Genomic DNA, 19841 nt, shown 5'->3' with positions numbered 1-19841 from the left:
TAATAGATGGGAATGATCATAGTACAGTCAGAAGTAGAGAGCTTCTAAGACATCTATCACTCGAGAATAGTAATACAAGTATTCTGCCCCTAAGACCTGGGCAGAACAGGTCCCCAATATCGCCGGCGCTATGACATGGGTGAGGTAAATACAAACGGATATAGAGTACATGATGATTTACATTTTCAGCTCGACTTCTTCGAGCTATCCTTGCTGCTATCGTCAGCATCCTTCTTTTCTGTGTCCTTGTTGGAGTCTTTAGAGTCAGCCTGGGATGGCTTGGAGCCATCATCATGCTTCTCCGTCAGTCGATGCCATACAGACTTCAGGAAACCTTCGTTCTTGGCGGCATCTTCAGCACTACCGGAGGTAGAGAAGGGGCTACAAGTGTAGTCAATTAGTACAAAAGCCAATATTCACGATGAACCGTGCATCTTACCTATCCTTGTTGAAATTCATTGTCCGCTTCGCTGTCTTATCGTTCATCTCGTCTGCAAGGACCTCCAAAATGGTGCGCTGATTGCCTGTCAGATACTTAGGCATAGCAACCTTGAATTCGACCTTGAGATCGCCATTGGGAGTGAAACCGCGAGCACGGCCATTAAGTTTCTTCATGCCCATTCCTGACAAAGTGATCCGGTCACCGGTACCCGTACCGGTGGCCACCTTGACCTTCACTTGATTGTCGAGAGTTGGGATAGTCACTTCGCCACCAAGGATAGCAGTGGTGAGGGGAATGGAGGCTGTATATAGAATGTCGGACCCGGAGCGGCTGAAGCGATGGTCTGGAGCAACTCGAATGGAGACGTAAAGATCACCGGGCTGGGTGCGAGCACCAGGGGGAACAGCCGTTCCAGTTGGCGGGGAGTCACCTTCACCGGTCACTCGCAGACGCATGCCGTCTTCGACACCGCCGGGGATGTCTACCTTGATGGTCTTGCGCTCTCGGACAACGCCATGTCCGTTGCAGGAGCCGCACTCTGATCCCCGGGGAACAGACATACCCGAACCTCCACAAGCGTCACAGGTGGCGGCGACTTGGAAGCCTCCCTGCATGAGATGAACGCGGGTACCTGTGCCGTTGCACTGACGACATTGGGACCGTTTGGCACCAGACTTCAATCCGTCACCTTTGCAGGTTCCGCACTTGGTTAACGGCGTGATGACAATTTCCTGAGACGTGCCCTTCGCAGCATCCATAAACGAGATGTTTGTTTGCACCTCAATATCTTCGCCGACCAGAATTTGTTCTTGGAATGGGTTACGCCCACCCCGGGGTCCACGCCGCGCTCCTCCGGTAAAGGCGCCGAAAAGATCCTCAAAGTTGATGTCGCCAGAAAATCCGCCGCCAAAGCCACCACTGGCACCACCACCAAAGCCATGGAATCCTCCCGCACCAGAGAATGGGCTGCCGCCAGCGTTTGGATTGAACCCGCCATTCTGATCGAAAGCGGCTGAACCATACCGGTCATAGTTCTCTCGCTTCTGGGCGTCAGATAACAGTTCATATGCTGTCTGGGCTTCGGCAAACTTGTCTTTGGCCTGGGCATCCTTATTGGTATCCGGGTGGTACTTCTTGGCCAAGCCGTAGTAGGCCTTCTTTATGTCGCCGGCGGATGCTTTCTTATCCACACCGAGGACCTTGTAAGGGTCGGGAACAGCCGCAAGAGGAGATGTAGTGTGGAAGGCCTGCCAATTAAAAAAAAATGTTATTAGCAACCCGAACCCTGACAGTCCGTAGAGACGACATACCCTAGCCGATATCACCAAAGATTCTTTTCTCTTGCAAAGGCCCTCCCGGAAACTCCTAGCCGGAGAAGCAGAGACAGTGGCATGGTAGTTCCTTGTTTGCGTAGATGAGTGGACGCTATTGCCGGAAGTCTGCTTAGAGCATTGTCGCTGGGTCCGCAGCAGGCGCGCCGGGAAAGCCGCGGCCTTGGGAAATGCCGTGGATGGATTCATGGATAGTAATAGCCGAACAACGGTTGGACGGCAGTGGTGGTTGTAAGAATGAAAGGAGATGGATATTTGAGGGAAAATGATTCAAGAAAAAGAATGACAGTTTGAACTCTAGAGCACCAATAACGTTCAAAACCAATGTAAGCTTCTCTCCGGATCACAGAAGCTTCGAGTCCTTCGGCAGAGAGAAGTTTCTCGGAAAAACGTGTCGCCGGATGATGATGAAAGAGTTGCTTACCGAAGCAATGGGGACGGGTGCTCCGACTACGGAATTCCAGCTTCCACTCTCCCCATTTGTATCTAATACTTATTGCTGTCCTTTTGGAGCTGTGTCACGGGCTGCCACGGTTCTTCACTACATCCTTTCTTATTTCCTTCATTCCATTGCCCGGACGTTCACCTCATACTCAAGGAGCATGCTCCGCGGCCAGACCCTCCCCTGGAGAGCTGTACTCCATCAAACGCCACGACCTCTCCTCCGACGGCCGTTTCTTGCATCACCGAGATATAATGCAACATTCCGATCAACACTAATTTCGGCCCGCTTCGGTGCGTCTCTTCCGTCGTCTTCCCGCGCCTTCTCTGCAAGCTCCATTCGGCGTAGAGAGAAACCCCCGCCAGAGGACCCTAAAGAGGAATCGGAAGAGAAGGAAGAGGACGAAACCAGTCAGGATGATAAGGGAACGGAACGGGCACCTGAACCGCGGAAGAAGGGAGCCGACTCAGGGAAGCATGTCCCTTCCGCAGATCAGGCAGCTCCCGCGCGGAGAAAAGACCGGTCATCCGATAAAGAGCGCGGAGTGGAAGAGGAAGTCAAGAAAGAAGCCAATGTATTAGATAGCAAGGGGAACTCGAATGACACACCTTCGCCCATCCCACCAAGTGATGGTCCGGCCGACTCCAAGCCTAGCGGCGCAAGCAGCGGCGGTCATGGCGGCAACGATGATAGCGGGAAGAAGGGCAAGAAGGCCTCCGGGGAAAAGGCTTTACAAAAGCCGGCAGTTCCGGACGTTTACCCACAGGTGATGGCAATTCCTATCGCGAAACGCCCGTTGTTCCCCGGTTTTTACAAAGCGATCACTATTCGCGACCCAAATGTCGCCGCTGCGATCCAGGATATGATGAAACGGGGTCAGCCGTATGTCGGAGCGTTCTTGTTCAAGGATGACAACGCGGATGGTGACGTGATTGAGAAATTGGACGACGTTTATGACACCGGAGTTTTCGCTCAAATCACCGCCGCATACCCTCTTCGTGGAGAGTCAAGCGGTGTGACAGCGGTTCTCTACCCCCACCGGCGTATCAAGATCTCGTCGCTACTTCCCCCGGAGAGCATACCAAGGCCGCTACACCTCCACCCGCACCTACATCAGAAGACAAGACGACCGAAAAGCGAGGTGATGTCGTGGCCAGTTTCGAAGAAGGCGCACCCGAGCCAACTCCCAAAGACCATTACGAACCTACATCCTTCCTGAAAAAATACCCTGTCAGCCTTGTCAACGTGGAAAACTTGACCGAAGAGCCGTTCGACAAGAAAAATCCAATTATCCGCGCGGTAACCAGTGAAATTGTCAATGTGTGCAAAGAGATCGCCACCTTAAATCCTTTATTCCGCGACCAAATCTCGGCATTCTACACCGATCAATTCCCAGGAAATCTCAGCGACGAACCGGCGAAATTGGCTGATTTCGCTGCCGCTGTATCTGCCGGTGAGCTCCACGAGATGCAAGAAGTTCTTGAGACAATGAATATCGAGGAGCGTCTCCCCAAGGCACTTGTCGTTTTAAAGAAAGAATTGATGAACGCTCAACTGCAATCCAAGATTACCAAAGATGTCGAGGCCAAAATCCAGAAGCGCCAGCGCGAGTACTGGCTGATGGAGCAAATGAAGGGCATCAAGAGAGAACTTGGTATCGAGTCCGACGGGAAAGACAAGCTTGTCGAGAAGTTCAAGGAGAAGGCCGAAAAGCTTGCCATGCCCGAGGTCGTCAAGAAGGTCTTCGACGAGGAGATCAACAAGCTGGCACACCTCGAGCCCGCTGCATCCGAGTTCAACGTCACTCGTAACTACCTAGACTGGTTAACTCAAATCCCCTGGGGCCAGAAGAGCGTGGAAAACTTTGGCGTCAAGAACGCAGTCAGTGTTCTCGATGAGGATCATTACGGGCTGAAGGACGTCAAGGATCGTATTCTTGAGTTCATCGCTGTCGGCAAGCTTCGTGGAACTGTCGAAGGCAAGATTCTGTGCCTTGTTGGCCCACCCGGTGTTGGAAAGACCAGTATCGGCAAGTCCATAGCTCGCGCTCTGAACAGACAATACTACCGGTTCTCCGTTGGTGGTTTGACCGACGTGGCAGAGATCAAGGGCCACCGACGGACTTACGTTGGTGCTCTGCCTGGCCGCATTATCCAAGCTCTCAAGAAGTGTCAAACCGAAAACCCTTTAATCTTGATCGACGAGGTTGACAAGATTGGGCGTGGTCACCAGGGCGATCCGTCCTCTGCTTTGCTTGAACTTCTTGACCCCGAACAAAATAACTCATTCTTAGACCACTACATGGATGTTCCTGTGGATCTTTCCAAGGTCCTCTTCGTCTGTACAGCCAACGTGACTGACACTATCCCTCGGCCATTGTTGGATCGTATGGAACTAATCGAATTGTCCGGCTACGTGGCAGACGAGAAGATGGCAATTGCTGAGAAATACCTCGCCCCCGCCGCTCGGGAGCTGACTGGTCTGAAGGATGTGGATGTGAACCTTGAACGGGATGCCATAGAGGAGCTGATCAAGTCGTATTGCCGTGAGAGCGGTGTCCGTAACCTGAAGAAGCAAATCGAAAAAGTCTATCGGAAGGCAGCTTTCAAGATTGTCCAAGACCTAGGCGAGGATGTGCTGCCCGAAGAGGCGGCACTTACCGAAGCGGGCAAGGCTGCTCAGGAAGAGTCAAAGGAGCATGAGCCAGCGGATCCTGCGCAAGTTCCGGTCGAGCCGGAGAAGTCGACCACAGAGATCCCTCGACTGGCTCTCAAGGTTCCCGACACTGTGCATCTCAGCATCGGCAAGGGAACCTTGAAGGATTACGTTGGACCTCCTGTTTTCACATCCGACCGCCTGTACGACCAGTTCCCTCCTGGTGTCACCATGGGTCTTGCATGGACCAGCATGGGTGGAGCGGCTCTGTACGTTGAATGTATCCTGGAGAACGCGTTGAATCACAACTCGCGCCCCGGGCTCGAAATCACCGGCAACCTGCAAAACGTGATGAAGGAGTCCACCCACATTGCGTATTCATTCGCCAAATCTGTTATGGCGCGACAATTCCCTGAGAACCGGTTCTTCGAAAAAGCCAAGGTCCACTTGCACTGCCCCGAAGGCGCTGTTCCAAAGGATGGTATGTGAAACTTGTTGGTTAATATTGTAATAAGTCGGCGGCTAACCATTCCAATAGGACCCTCTGCCGGTATCACCATGGCTAGCGCCTTGTTGTCTCTGGCTTTGAACCACTCCCTTGAGCCAACCGTTGCCATGACCGGAGAGTTGACTGTAACTGGTAAGGTTCTGCGCATTGGAGGCTTGAGAGAGAAGACTGTGGCTGCCCGTCGGGCTGGTGCCACAAAAGTCCTCTTCCCCGCGGACAACACCTCTGACTGGCTTGAGCTACCTGAGGTGAGTCATCAAAATCATTCCATTCTCAGTGGTTACTTTAGCTGACTGTTTTCTCTAGAACATCAAGGAGGGCATTGAAGGCCACCCGGTGAACTGGTACTCCGAAGTGTTTGACATTCTCTTCCCCACTCTCGACCAGGAGGCTGCTCGTACTGTCTGGCAAAAAGCATTGGCCAAGCCTAAGAAGGAGAGCCACGAGGCCGAGGAAGAGTAGCATGCTGATACCTATTTGGGTTTGGGTTTCCTCTTTGGGTAATGTCGTATATACCTGTTGTGTTTTACGTTGTATAGGATTTGTGTGATTTATTGTGTACATGGCGTCTTTGTCTTCCGACACGGAATGCATGGCCGGAGTTGAAGGACTGCTAGTAGACCTTTTCCCATGCGAGAGCTGTATGGATTAGAGCGAGAGCCAAAAAAAGATTACTCCACTCAAAGCAGGAGGTGTCCTAGTAAGGTTCATGTATAGTCTATAGTGCTATTGCCAGCGATAATGCAAAGATAATGCAGGCCTCACATGCACTCCGTATTATCGAGTCATATTAATGTATCCCGATTTAGGGCTGCTGTCGTGTCATATAGATTGACGCCAAACAAACAGGGCGTGAACGGAGCCCCCAATCAGGCATAAGGGTCAGGCCGCAACGCATCCTCGAATTTTTGATCTGTGCGCCGTTCGATGAATCATATCTTTATTCGATTTTTTACTCCCTCACCCTTGTGTCCCTTAGAAGGGCTTCTGATTGATCTCCTGCAAGGTCCTTTTGCCTCCAAACATTTCGAAGCCTTGCAGCGGAAGCGTCTCATCACCGCTATCAAACGGCTGCAGGCGATTCCTTAGGGGAGAAAATTTAGAGGAAAAAAAAAAAGAAAAAGAAAACCACTTATATCTAAAGAAATTTCGTCTTGACCGACATATTCTCTCCTCTTTTTGCACCCGCCCTTTCACCTTATGAGCTTGTACTGGACCGGTCTCCCAGCCTCGCCCATTGCAGCCCGACGTTGTGCGACACTTGGACGTTGGACCTCGAAGTGAACCTTCCAACTCTTCGAACTAGAAGGAGACTATTTGGAACTGGTGGGACGAAAATCGTGTCAGTGCGACACCTAACTTTCCTACCTCCTTGACCCTGTCTCAATTCTTATGGACATCGGAGATTCAGCCAGCGGGGTGTTCGAGTCGTTCCTTGCACGACAGAGCGGCTTGCCGTATGGCCATCTCTGTTCCCAACTCCCGTAGCCCGACGCGGCTGGCTTTGGACGACAAAGGCGGAAATCCGCCAAAGCAGAGCATGTGGCACCGGTTGGGTTTGCGAAAATTATGGCAGGGCCGCGACGATCCTCGAGACACGTCTGCCGGGGAGAGTCAAGACGAGATTTCCCCCCGCCCTTCTTCTGACCACTCGCGTGCCAAACAAGACAATTTAACACGTCGACTCTCGCGAAAAGTTGGCGTCGGTCTACCCCGAGCCACCCCCTTTAAACGACAAAGCTCCGATCTCGAGCGACTGGCTCCTCGAGAACATGATCATCGCCGTGCCCTCTCCGCCGACCGCCGCCCCTTGACTACCCAGAGAAGTTCTCCACCGCCCACCGTGGGCCCCAGACTGTCCGCGCCCGAAGTTCAGTGGCTCGGCCCGACGCCCACAACCACGGTCGATGACCCCCCCGAACCAGAATCCGAAACGAACGATGCCCACGAGATTGACGATATCCCCGTAAATACGCACCCCTATCCCGGAATGCAGACGGATAATTTTGAGGTACCAGAGGAGGAAGATGACGGCTCAATCGATCTGGAAATGGAGCTGGAACAACGGTGGATTTTGAACCTGAGCATGCACTTCCGAGATGGGACAGAGCGAGAGAAATTCTTTGTGACGTACGCGGAGACACCGACCCGATGGCGCCGAGTAACGATTTCCTGCGATTACCACGATGCACCGCCCTATTCACTGGAGCGGGAATTGAAGGAGCTGCGGTATCAACGCGACAAATGCGCGCGCATCTACGAATCCATTCGCGAGTCCCTTCTTGCGATCCAATTCTATGAAGGTGTCACGAATCTCAGGCTCGAGACGAGCGATGGCCGCTTACACGTTCATGTAACGGAGGACGTAAATGAAACAATCCCGTATCCGCCTATCTCCAGTGTCAGGCATTTGGTCAATGCCCCTATGATCCCCGAGGACTTGTTGCATTTCGAATCTCATTTATCGGGCTTTGTTTACAAGATAAACCTGGACGGACGTTTCTTTATCAAGAAGGAAATACCGGGCCCCGACACTGTGGACGAGTTCCTTTACGAGATTAACGCTTTGCATGCGCTGAAAGACCGCCCAAGTGTGATCCAGGTGGAAGGAATCGTTGTCGATGAGTGGCGAGGTGTTGTCAAGGGCTTGCTGATTAGCTATGCAGAAAATGGCGCACTGGTAGACATTCTGTATGAGCAACGCGGAAAAACGAGCTTTGCGCGACGCGAGCGATGGGCAAAGCAGATTGTCCAGGGTCTTTGTGAGATTCACGAATCGGGCTACGTGCAGGGCGATTTCACCCTCGCGAACATTGTGGTGGATGCAGACGACAACGCCAAGATCATCGATATCAACCGCAGGGGATGTCCAGTGGGGTGGGAGCCCCCGGAAATTGCCGCTAAGATCGAGAGCAACCAACGCATCTCCATGTATATTGGCGTCAAGACTGATCTCTTCCAACTGGGCATGACGCTGTGGGCATTGGCGATGGAGGAGGATGAACCTGAACGACAACCGCGACCTCTTCGAATGGGCGACGACGCGAAGATTCCAGACTATTACCGACGGATAGTGGACATCTGTTTAAGCCCGACTCCGCGACATAGGCTCTCTGCGAAAGAGCTTTTCTCAATGTTCCCCCCACTGCCGGAAGCACGGGTATCAACGCCTGTTCGGTCACTGGAGGCCATTGCCAACGAGTCCAGGCACTTGCCAATCAGGAACTGGGCTCAGCCTCAGCCGGGCATGATGCAGCAAGATGGCCACTATTACCCCGAAAAGGAATTTTCGGAAGATTCCTACGGTGATCTGCAGCACTCCATATTCTCTGAAAATCACGACCTCGTCCAGCGATCAACAATACCTCTCGCAGAATCGAATGGAGACATGGGGTTCTCATCTAAGCCATCTTCTTCCTCTACCTTGAATCACCACGAACCTCACAGCCATGACGAGTACATGGATTTCTCCCGCCAATTCAATGATGGCTCGTCACTTTACCCACCTTCTTACAGTCAGAATCCAGAAGCTGCTCCAGTTTCTCAGACAAGGTCAATGGGCAATGGCTTCCACAACCAGCCAGTGGAACTATCAGCCTTTCCAAATGAGCCTGTCTATCTCGAAAGTGCCCCTATGAATAATCAGCAAGAGACACCCGATGAGCCGACCTATCGTAGGGGCTCTCCAATTACCGCACCTCCACTCCCGCCCCCCGTCAGCACATCTCTTGCTGAATCGCAGAACCAGAAGGCTCTCAACCCACCCAGTCCAAAGGCCGCCAATGACGAGGGTAAACTTGAAGCCTCAGCTTTGCCAATCAACCCTACTTTGCGTGACTCCGGTAGATCAAGTGGCACTCAGGCCATCCCTTTTTCGACAATTCCGTCTTCAATTAAGCAAGCAAAGCAAGACGGTGTGGATCGGCCATGTGCGAAGTCCGCCAATGACCAGGATGACCTTGAATCCTCATCTTTGCCCCTCAGCCCTAGCTTCCGTGACTCTGAGGGTTTTATTGGCCTTCGATTTGGGAAAGCTTCTCCTATCGACTCACCAAAGGAGAAGAATGCGGACTTACCATGCGCAAATGTCGAAACCGAACCTAAATCAACTGAGCCATCGCCCTCATTATCATCCCTGTCTCTCTCGGAACTGCCTATCAGCCCTACTCTCCATTCTTCTAAAACTTCCCTCGGCGCTTTGGGCACCACTTCATCGCTGAACTCTTTGCCTGTCGAACCGTTAAGGCAGGATAACTTCAATCGACCACGTGCAGAGGCTACCACCTGTACCAAGCCTATACCCACAACACAATCCAACTCAACACCTTCCCAGCTTCGCCCGACATCGTCGGCCAATCCTACCCCAGCTCGCTCTGAGCCTTCGCCCGAGCTTCCAAGCGTCTCTCAATCAGTGAAATCTTCTCCTATCGAGCCGCCGAAGCAAACTTATACGAGTTCACCGTGTGCAAACACCGGTATTAAACCCAAACTTACCGAGCCATCGCCCTCCACATCAAGTCTGGCCCGTTCGGAATTGCCTATCAGCCCAACATTCCGTTCTTCCGTGACTCCCATCAACACTCCAAGTTCCCCTTCATCACAGGGTCCTTCTCCTACTGAGCCACCAAAGCCGGAGATGCCACATGAGAACGATATCACACCCACATTACCGTCAACGCCACCTCGACTTCCCTCAATGCACATTTCCCACCTCCGTCACACTGGGGCTTCCATTGGCCCTCTACCATTCGCTACAAGTCCATCTGTCGTTGGAATTGGACTGCTAAGACGGCCATGGGAAAACCCATCTGCAAATAATCCAGATGTCAAGTCCACCTCGACAATGCCAGCCTCATCCCTCGGGATCTCTCAGACTTCAAAGAAGCCAGAGAGCGCCATTTCGCCGGGCAAAACATACCCCATCGAACCGCAGGGGAATGAACCTTTAAGCCAATCCAGCTCAAAGACAGCTGCACAAACAAGTTCACTGAACTCCAACTCAAATCTGCTGGGTTCGAGATTGCCCATCAGTCCCACCCACCCAAATTCAATGCCTAGTTCAACTTATCCTGGGGTTCATAGCTCACCTTCAAGTCAGGCCAAACCGGGCATTTTGAGCCAGGCACGTTTTTCCTCAAATCGAATATAGTCGCAAATATATCCCCCGCACAAACAACTTCGCCCTGATGGGCAAATTCAAACCTCGAACCAACGCAGGATCACTAATATTTCTACAAAACAATCTTGCTACATTGGCCGACGACGCCACGACCCATTTCTCCGAACGAGCCCCATATTCGGGGCCGAGCACTCGATACCCTTTTGATTTGCTCTGCTTGTACAGTTTATGCCTCGTCGTTTGCCTCGTGTTATTCAGCTTTTGGAAGCATTTATACCGATGGCGGGCGAACCTGGAGTTCTAAAAAGTCCTTTGTTTTTTCCTTCTTTGCATTTTGGCGGATTTTAATTGGTTTTTGCTAGGGTAGTAGCTTTTTTTTTGTTTTCCCCTATCTCTTTTGTGCTGTCTTTTCTTTTCCTTGTTGTCTATTCTATGGTTTGCGGAGGCCCTCGTTCTGCGTTCTGGTGTTCTCACCCGGGAAGTCGATGTATATTGATGGGATTTTTTTATACCTCTTCTTGTCTGACAGGGCTGTATTATTTTCTTTTTTCGTTATTTGGCAATGCAATTGTTGGCTAGGACTGACTTTCGCATTCTAACCGTAAATAGGCCCTGCTGTCTCCTTCCATGGAGCAATGATTTCTTTTTGCTTGATCATAGACAATGAACTCTCCTCATTTGGCAACCAAACAAGATTCAAAACTCTCCCGCCAAGGCTCTGCACTTGGCCCTAGTCCTCGTCCGATCAGCACAATTTTGCACTGAAGTGGTTTAGACTTATCCTCGGTGTCTATAGGCTCCGCATCTCGAATCTCGAATACATCCCGCACAGCTTGGATGATTCTGCTTGTCCCGTTATCCAGGATCAGTATACCTTTTAACCGATGAACCTCAAAGTCTACGGGGTGTGGTTCGGATGAGACTGATTTCGCAGGCGCAGGGAACGTTGTATCCCACAAGACAGAGCGCAGCCAGGCATCCACACAGTTCACCTTATCTGCCGGGATTGGAGGTGTAACGATCGCAATAGTAGAAATTGCCTGGTTATAGTTAGAATCACGAGAGCATTCCCTGTTTGCAACAAGCAGGAGACAGAAGAGGATATAAACATACCGGGTCCATATGGCTGTGTCCCTTCTTACTGAAGTCCAAATCCGCCAAGTGATCATAAGCATGCAAATCCAACACAACGCCTTCAATCTGCGGCGTCCGACTATGATCTGTCACATGAATCTTAGCCACGCTGTTAATAGAGGCAACACGATCTCGAACAGCCTCCAGCTCCTCGTCTGTGACGAGATCCGTTTTGTTGAGGATTACCACATCCGCATGTGAGATCTGCATATGCGCCATTGACAGAACAGGGCCAGAACCGTGGTCGTGGTGCACGTCATGCGACTCGGCCTTCTCTTCAGGCGCCGGCTCATCCAGCAAGCGCATGATGTTCTTTGCGTCGACAAGAGTGACAATTCCATCGAGGTAGATAGAGCTGCCTAGTCCTTCGTCCATCCAGAAGATTGGGGCGATGTTGCCCGGGTCGGCAAGACCAGTGGTCTCTAGAAGGATGTAATCGAAGGTGCCGCGGCGTTCCATCAATGACTCGATAGCCATTACGCCTGAGTCTTTCACGGAGCAGCAGATGCAGCCATTTCCAACTTCCATCCACTCGGTCACTTCTTGGCCGCCCTGGTTTACTGTCATTGGTTTTTCAATATCCATTGCTTTGTGATAATGTTAGAATGTAAGTTTTTAGTCCTTTGGTTGGACACCTTACAGTCACCAAATTCTGGAAATTCATTAGCGACGTGTATCATATCTCACAGCCCGGTGTAATAGACGAACCGTTCATGATCACCGCAATTTTCTTGCCGTGTTTCTCTGTCAGGATATAATTCAACAGAGTCGTTTTCCCCGCTCCCAGGTAGCCTAATCGGCGTATTAGTCTCATTTTATTACTTAAATCAATATGCACTCTATTCAATCATACCAGTAATCAGCGTGATGGGCACGCGACCTGTTGGTTCTTCATCTACCGATGTTTGGTCTGCTGGCGTTGCAGACACATCGATAAGCTCCGGAGGAGCATCCTCATCTTCAAAATTGGCAGACATAATGTGCTAGTCTTTGAATGTTGCGTAAATAAGTAGAAGAACAGATTCTGAAGAAACCTCGTAGATGCGGCGGATGACGTTGTTTCCCAAAATAGACGTTAGGGCACAGGGCTCGGGCGGTCAGCGGTTGTTATGTTGATGGTTATCTTTAGCGTCTATGCTTGCTCTCCATACTCGACCTTTGCTCTCATTAACACAGTTTGACAGGGCGTCTAGAGACCATTCACTCTTTTTCTGTTTCTCGGTTTCTCTCATTTCATCTAGCGCCCTCGTTTTACTATCGTCATGACTGCTGCGGGAGTCTCCCCGTCAAGCTCCCCGCGGCTTCCCAGTCCTCCTCCATTTACTGAGGTTCAGTTTGGGCCTCAGTCGCCATCGGTTGGCGACTCCTTTGCCAAAGATACAGACCTGCTTGCCGTCGCGATGGGACAAAATGATGGCTCGACGCGCAGAATCCGGCCAGGGACCAAATCCGCCAACATGGCATCTGGTCCACCAGTGGTTTCCCTTTCACAGGTTAGTTGCTCTCCACTCGCTATTTTGGACATTACTGATAAATACAGCTTGATTCTCCATTCCAGCTCCAGGAACACCTCAAATCCCAGTTCAATAAGCTTGCGCCCCAGTACCCTAAACTCAAGGAGAAGTACGATGTGCTTATGGAGAAGCACGAGGTGCTTATGAAGGAGTACACTGAGCTGAAGCTTAAAGCATCTGACAAGGCGGACCCGAACTACGATGTGCTTATGAAGGAGTACAATGTGCTTCTGGGGGAATACAATAAGCAGAATCCCAAAGGATTTGACAAGATGGACCTGACGAGCGAGGTTGCGGAAGAGCCGACAGAACCCCCGGGAATCGAGATGGCGAAAGAGCCGTCAAGACCGGGGAGCGAGGTTGCGAATGAGCTGACAAAACCCCCGAAGGGATTCGAGGAGACCGTTTGGAAATACGAACTGTGCCGCTTCTTCACTATAGAAGCCAACCGCCTGATCGAGGGCTTTTTCTCTGAAAGCCCGCCCTGCTCGTCGCAAACTTGTCCCGAGATGCGAGTCAACGATTGGCAGTATATTTGCGCGGGCGCAGGACACCCGGAAGCCAAATACTGCTGCGCGATTGACTATTGCTGCCATACTCTGGACTGGGCCATGAACATTCTCACATCGGAGAAGATTTTCCCTAGCCGACTTAGATTGTCAGGCGATCAGAACACCAGAAACCGCTTGCATGACATCTTCCGCCGCCTTTACCGTTTCTTTGCGCACGCATGGTACCGGCATCCTGCTGTGTTTTCGAAAGTAGATAATCATGGTGGTTTGTACGTCTTTTTCAAGACTGTTTGTGTTTACTACAACCTTGTCTCGGATTACACAATCCCCCTTAAGGCCGGAGGACCTGATGAAGCCGCAGCAGCCCAGAAAAGGGAAGCGGCCAAGAAAAGGAGGGAGGAGGTCGAGGGAAAAGAAACCAAGGAAAAACCTGCCAACAGCAACAACCGTTTCACTATTCTACGCAAGGAAAGTGATAACACATTCGGTACTGCTGTGGAGAGTCAAGACCCGGCGCTCCTCACTGGCGCGACCACCCGTCGCCATAAGCACAGTCCCTCCACAGGATCGCGTGTTACAACTATCGCGGAGGATGCGGAGGATCTGGAAGAGATTACGTCATCGTCATTGCATGAGCCCCTGAAGCAATCGCTTGAACCGCGGCCTGTTTCTGTTTTGGAAATACGGACTCCAGGGGAACGTACCGTCGCGGATGAGCCAACTGTCGATGTGGAAGAATCCTCTGAAGAGCTAGTTGAGGAACCTCAGGAACAGCCACCGCAAGAAACCCATGAGCAGCCATCTGAAACTGCTAAAGAACAGGAGAATAGTGAGCAGGTTGAGCAGACCGAACAGACTGAGGAGTCTTTCTCCGAAGAGCCGGCCACAAACACAGAATCGACCATCAACAAGCATGCTACGGAAGGCGATGAAAATACAACTTCCCACGAAGAGGAGACTTCAGCTGAAGAGCTCAAAGAGGCGGTCGAGGCGGTAGAAGAGCCTTCTGTTGCCCCCGAAACCAAACACGAGCCAGAGAAGGAGGAGTCGTGATATCAATACCCTCTCGAACCTTTTATGCCAATGTTACACGACTGTTTGTATGTATTCTTACCCTTGATCAGCGATGAGTCGCAATTCTTTACCTACCAGATACTTTTTTGTAATATAGTTCAGGATATTGTTTATGACCAATGTCAATGATACCCATTTTCCTGTGCTTTCTATATATTCATGGATAAAACAAGGAATGTAGTCCGCGGGTGAAGGGGACCTCGGAGTCCCGAGGTGTGGTTTCGAGATGGATCTGATAAGCGCTTATCAACACATCGTCCGACATCACCGAAAAGCTACCGGGGACAAGTTGACAACCTTCTTATTCACCTCAATATCCCATATCCAACTCCAAAATGCCAGCCCTCAAAGCTACCACAGCGCCAATCTACTTTGGCTCCTTCATTGTCACACCACAGGTAAATTGCTCATGATCCACACAACCCCCAGTCTTCTCAACCAACACCAACCACAGAACTAGCCATAGACACAAGCACAAGCACAAGCACAAGCACAACCATAACCATGAACACAACTAACGCCAACACACCAACAGGTCTTCTACACAACGTCCCTAACCTTCGCCCTGGTAAACCTGAAACCAATCCTCCCTGGCCACGTCCTAGTCTCACCACGCCGCGTCGTCCCCCGCGTCACAGATCTCACCCCAGACGAAACAAGCGACCTCTTCCTAACAGTCCGACGCGTGGGTCGGATGGTCGAGCGCGTATACGGTGCCACAAGCTTGAACATCGCCATTCAGGACGGCGCAGACGCCGGCCAGAGCGTGCCGCATGTCCATGCGCATATAATCCCGCGCAAGTCGGCGGATTTAGATCATGCCGGTGGCATGGATGCGATTTATGACTTGCTAGATGGGCAGGAGGGGGATTTGGGGAACGCGTTTAAGAATGCTGCTCCTACGGAAGAGGGTGACCAGTCTGCGAATTCGGGGAGGAGATCTAGGCTCCCGGTTGTGGATAATGAGTCGCGCAAGCCTCGCAGTGAAGATGAAATGAAGGCTGAGGCTGAGATTTTGGCGAGGGAAATGGAGAATGAGCCTCTTGATTAATTGGGTCTATGTCTTGGATATGAAGGTCCGAGGCAATTGTGTATATTTGAGGTTATTCCCTCTACCGAGGCTTCAATTGCTCGCGGACATAGAAGCCCCAGGTAGAAGCTGCGGTCTTGTGGCACGGATGAACTTCGGAAGTTGGATCGACTGTATTATAAGGTCAAATAATCAATCGTGTTCCTCCCTCATTCGTATTGAATTGAAGACTGGAAAAGCTGCATAGAAGTTGCCGAGGTAGAGCTACACGTACTTACCAGATAACCAAGTATAGTGAAATAGCTTTGTAGTAACCATGTGCTCTCGTGATTCGTCCTCTATGGTATCTGAAGTACCCGGAAAAATGAAATGCAAATGTAAAAATGAAGAAGCAAACGCCAAAATGCAATGGGTCTTTCAAACAAGCCCAGTGCATGCCAACTCCCCCGTCACCCATTCCCTGCAATAATGCGCAAGCTGCATGCATATTTATGCCTTCTTCGGCCTTTCCTGAATGACCTCCGCAGCCCAGGCCTGAATCTCGGGCAACCGAATGCGCGAGGCGACGTGGGTGAATTCGGTGAGATCAACCTTGTCCGAACGCTCATACTCAACCATTTGCAACAGGAGCTCCATCTTGTCGATGTCATGCACGAAGTGGGCCTCAAGAGTCTCATCCTTCTCGTACTCCTCAAAGATTTCCTTGATTTTCCCGCCCGAGAAAGCGCCTCCGGGGACCTTGTCGAGGAGGGTAGTAGCGATGTATTCCATAACGGAGGCCTCGCGGCGAGCCTTCTCGGCCTTGGGGATGTGGTAGTCGACTGGAGTGATATCGCCGACAAGCGCCTCGGCCATGTCGTGGATCAAGGCCATCTTTGTGCAGTGCGGGATGTTTATCTTGGTTGCCAGAGACGGCGGGGCCATCATTGTCATGATCGACATGCGATACATATGGTCGGAGATGGACTCTCCATTGATACCGAAGCGGCGCCAACCCTCGCGCTTGGTGGTCTTGAGGCGCTCAATCAAGTGGAAGAAGGGGACAGGTGAGGTAGAGTTCTCCTCTGGACGGTAGGGAAGCGTAGAGAGCACTGCGGATATTAGCTTTGCGTAGTCTGGAAAGAGGAGTTGAAGGCTTACCGGTCTCGGGGCTCCATTCAGGAGCGTCGGACGCCATGGCTGATGTTATTGAAGAGAGAGAATGACCGAGGAGAGGAACGCAGCACAAGTAAAGAGGACAATTGAGGAGGGGAAAAACAATCTACAACAAAGGCGGGTCTGATAGGCGCTGCAAACAGTGCAAACATTCGTTATCTATGTTTACTCTCCGCCGCCTGTTTACTAAAGTCCCCTTCGACACAGGATGGCTGCAACAAGGCCTGTTCGGCCGAAACCCTTAGACTGGCCAGGTCCCTCACATTTGGATGTGTTTATTCGCAGTCTAAAGCTATTGCATCTGGATCAACGCGAGGATTGGCCGGGTATATCTCTCCCCACCTTGAGCCCGACACCACAGAACCAACGAAACCGAATCCGACTGATAGAATGGGCCTTGTATCACCTCTACGCCATTTGGGATCCAGAGAGCGCCCATAATGTACAGTCACTCAATCACAGGCCTCCAATTCGTGAACTTGGCTGACATCCCCTACAGAAACTCCGACCCTTCTTCCCCCCGTTAGAGCCTCTACAGTCCGTCAACCTCCGCGCGGCTTTATTTCGATGCCTAGGCGAATTGAAGAAGAATGGCGATCTGGGAAGGGAGATTGTCCTTCGCAAAACCATGCTGGATGATTGCAAGGGCGATAAATTCGAGGAGCTCCTTGCTAGCTTCTCCGCGGCCGTTCTCCGTAAAGTTGTGGCGGTGTCCGCAAACGAGATGGTTTGGAATCCTGCCATGAGACTTTCGACCGCGTCAGCCATGACCCCGACCGACTACCGGACTCTCCTGCCGCTCATTCTTGCCCACCAAGTATCTCTCGGTTCTGTGGGAGAACGCCATGTCCGAGTTCAAGTGGCGTATGACCGGTTCTCGAAGCTGCTAGATGATAAAAGGGTGGAGCTGACCGAACGTGCGGATCAAGGCTCAGGAGGTCGTATGAATGATATGCAGAGTGATCCCGAGATGGTGCGTGAGTTACAAACAAATTGGCTGGGCAGCGAGGAATGGGCTGCTGCACTGCTCCAAGGCGGATCACAAAGCACCGCCGACGCTTTTCTGGAACTTCCTTTCTCGGCGGCATGGATGCAGGCAAAAAACTCGAATGTGGACAGTTTCAGCAGTGGCTTGAAGCAGGATCTAGTCCTTGATTTGGAGGCTCGTGTTCTGGCCCAACGAAGTCGACTGCACAAGTGGCACGAATATAACAAGTCCCTCTCAAAGGAAAGAGGCACCGACGAAACGAGCACAGCCTCTGTTAAAGAACCACGTGTGTTATTCCGGGATCACCAGTCTCTCACAATTGCTAGTATATCCAAAGCTGTTCGTCAGCCTGGGGATCGCGCGCGGACGTTGAAAGGGCCGGATAAATATCTCCTTTCCTCTGTAAATGAGGCGCTCTCCCGCATCAATGGGAAATCCCGCGTCAAGCCTGCAGGTTTTACACCAGAGGTTAGAAAGAGCAGCAAACTACAATTCAGAAGCTTGTCAGAGATTGTCAGCTCGCCATCAACAGTGGCAGAAGACTACCACACCCCAGGTCATTCACCAGACTTGGAAACCACAGGGCTCCATTCAGAGCCCGAGCCCAAGCCACATCCAGAATCAGAATCAGAACATATTCAACGCTCGCCCCCAACCGTCCGGCTCTCCCCAGACCTCCCCTCGTCTGACGAGGAACCAGCTCCAGAACCCATCAAGCGCTCCGATACCTTAGCCGAGCGCACGCGCAGATCAATGTCTCTCCTCCCACCCGTGGCCCACGAAGCGCCACGGCGACGCCGCAGACCCCGCCCTTCCTTCCCAGTCAACCAGTTCATCACGCCGCGAAAGGCTTCCACGCACTCAGCTCATTCAAGGGATGATATCTCGCGTGCTTCGACGCCGCAGGATCGGCTCTTTGAGGAAGATGCTGAGTACGCAAGTGTCTTCAAGTCCCGGCCGCGTGTGGCACTTAGTCCTATCTCGTCCCCTGCTGTGCATGTCGGTCCCTCTTCTGAGGAGGATAGTTTTGATTTGGATTATTATGATGATGGGGATGAGAGTGAAGATTTTGAGTGGGGGCATATTGATTCGCCTCTAGCTGCTCCTCGATTGAGGCGGTAGTTTGTGAAATTAGTCAAATTATACATATGTACCTATACAGACCCGGATTTTCTCTGTAGGGGGGGTCTTTCCTATTGCGTTGGACAGACAGTATATTACGCGCGGATCATAAAAATGTCTTTGTTAATGGACGATTCATACGTGAAATGACATAGCGATGTTGTTGACAGTGAGTAGGTTAGTAGCAGCAAGTGATATCTAACCGATGTGGTGAGACACATGCTATGGACAGCATCTTGGTCTGATTTAGGGTAAATCCTGCTGATGCGGATGAGCGTTGTCAGATTCCTAGGTAAGGTTGCACATCACTTGGTAATAGACAGTTTCAATTAGTTCAAGCTCAGCGTTAGAGTGCTATTTAGTGGCTTGACTCCTTAGATCATGTCTCCGTATATTCACGGGTATAAGATTACGTTTATAAGGTTTAACATGAAGCTTATCTCGAATCTTAATATACTACTCCGTACCTAAGCTATGGACATATGGATACTCCGTACATCAATTCTAATAATATTTTTGAGCAAGGTAGAAGATAATAAAGAAAGAATGTATAACTGAAAAGTACATTTCGATAGAGTAAACTATTTGAAGTACCTCAAATAGCGGTAGAGCGTCTAAAAAGCACAAAATACTTCTCAAATATCATTGGATTATAATTTCTACAGGCTTTGTAAAAACAATATCCCAACAACAGAAAATAGCCAAGGATTTTAGTATGCAAATGGCAAAGTGGATCTGCGACGAGGAATCCCATAGGACAAGATGTGAGACGTAGGTAACTCGTGGAAGTCACTACGTGTTTGGCCGGCATAGCC

General features: G+C 51.0%; 8 protein-coding genes across 8 annotated transcripts; 5 read left to right on the top strand and 3 right to left on the bottom strand.

Moving 5' to 3' along the window:
- Positions 1-185: 185 nt before the first annotated feature.
- Positions 186-1962, bottom strand: N7518_009672 (putative mitochondrial DnaJ chaperone (Mdj1); the record flags this gene model as incomplete). The annotated part of the gene is made up of 3 exons (XM_057190598.1): positions 186-381; positions 440-1689; positions 1753-1962. The coding sequence occupies 3 exons, from the start codon at positions 1960-1962 to the stop codon at positions 186-188; spliced, it is 1656 nt and encodes a 551-aa protein (XP_057038254.1).
- Positions 1963-2375: 413 nt separating this feature from the next.
- On the top strand, positions 2376-5840 carry N7518_009671 (endopeptidase La; the record flags this gene model as incomplete). Its single annotated transcript, XM_057190597.1, has 4 exons — positions 2376-3228; positions 3291-5351; positions 5409-5626; positions 5685-5840. The coding sequence occupies 4 exons, from the start codon at positions 2376-2378 to the stop codon at positions 5838-5840; spliced, it is 3288 nt and encodes a 1095-aa protein (XP_057038253.1).
- Positions 5841-6837: 997 nt separating this feature from the next.
- On the top strand, positions 6838-10527 carry N7518_009670 (protein kinase family protein; the record flags this gene model as incomplete). The annotated part of the gene is made up of 1 exon (XM_057190596.1): positions 6838-10527. One exon carries the CDS (start codon positions 6838-6840, stop codon positions 10525-10527), a length of 3690 nt encoding a protein of 1229 aa, XP_057038252.1.
- Positions 10528-11171: 644 nt separating this feature from the next.
- N7518_009669 (CobW family GTP-binding protein) lies at positions 11172-12608 on the bottom strand (the record flags this gene model as incomplete). The annotated part of the gene is made up of 5 exons (XM_057190595.1): positions 11172-11537; positions 11611-12218; positions 12272-12283; positions 12340-12423; positions 12485-12608. 5 exons carry the CDS (start codon positions 12606-12608, stop codon positions 11172-11174), a joined length of 1194 nt encoding a protein of 397 aa, XP_057038251.1.
- A 285-nt stretch (positions 12609-12893) lies between these two features.
- Positions 12894-14710, top strand: N7518_009668 (Mob1 family protein; the record flags this gene model as incomplete). The annotated part of the gene is made up of 2 exons (XM_057190594.1): positions 12894-13124; positions 13172-14710. The coding sequence occupies 2 exons, from the start codon at positions 12894-12896 to the stop codon at positions 14708-14710; spliced, it is 1770 nt and encodes a 589-aa protein (XP_057038250.1).
- A 356-nt stretch (positions 14711-15066) lies between these two features.
- Positions 15067-15782, top strand: N7518_009667 (HIT family protein; the record flags this gene model as incomplete). Its single annotated transcript, XM_057190593.1, has 2 exons — positions 15067-15129; positions 15267-15782. The coding sequence occupies 2 exons, from the start codon at positions 15067-15069 to the stop codon at positions 15780-15782; spliced, it is 579 nt and encodes a 192-aa protein (XP_057038249.1).
- Positions 15783-16250: 468 nt separating this feature from the next.
- N7518_009666 (HD domain-containing protein) lies at positions 16251-16938 on the bottom strand (the record flags this gene model as incomplete). The annotated part of the gene is made up of 2 exons (XM_057190592.1): positions 16251-16852; positions 16902-16938. The coding sequence occupies 2 exons, from the start codon at positions 16936-16938 to the stop codon at positions 16251-16253; spliced, it is 639 nt and encodes a 212-aa protein (XP_057038248.1).
- A 186-nt stretch (positions 16939-17124) lies between these two features.
- On the top strand, positions 17125-19026 carry N7518_009665 (uncharacterized protein; the record flags this gene model as incomplete). Its single annotated transcript, XM_057190591.1, has 2 exons — positions 17125-17358; positions 17416-19026. 2 exons carry the CDS (start codon positions 17125-17127, stop codon positions 19024-19026), a joined length of 1845 nt encoding a protein of 614 aa, XP_057038247.1.
- Positions 19027-19841: the final 815 nt, after the last annotated feature.

The sequence above is a fragment of the Penicillium psychrosexuale genome, assembly GCF_028828465.1.
Source record: "Penicillium psychrosexuale strain IBT 29551 chromosome Unknown utg000005l, whole genome shotgun sequence".
NCBI classification, from domain to species: Eukaryota; Fungi; Ascomycota; class Eurotiomycetes; order Eurotiales; family Aspergillaceae; genus Penicillium; species Penicillium psychrosexuale.
The sequence above is the reverse complement of the archived record's forward strand: the minus strand, read 5'-3'. Positions and strand labels throughout refer to the sequence as shown.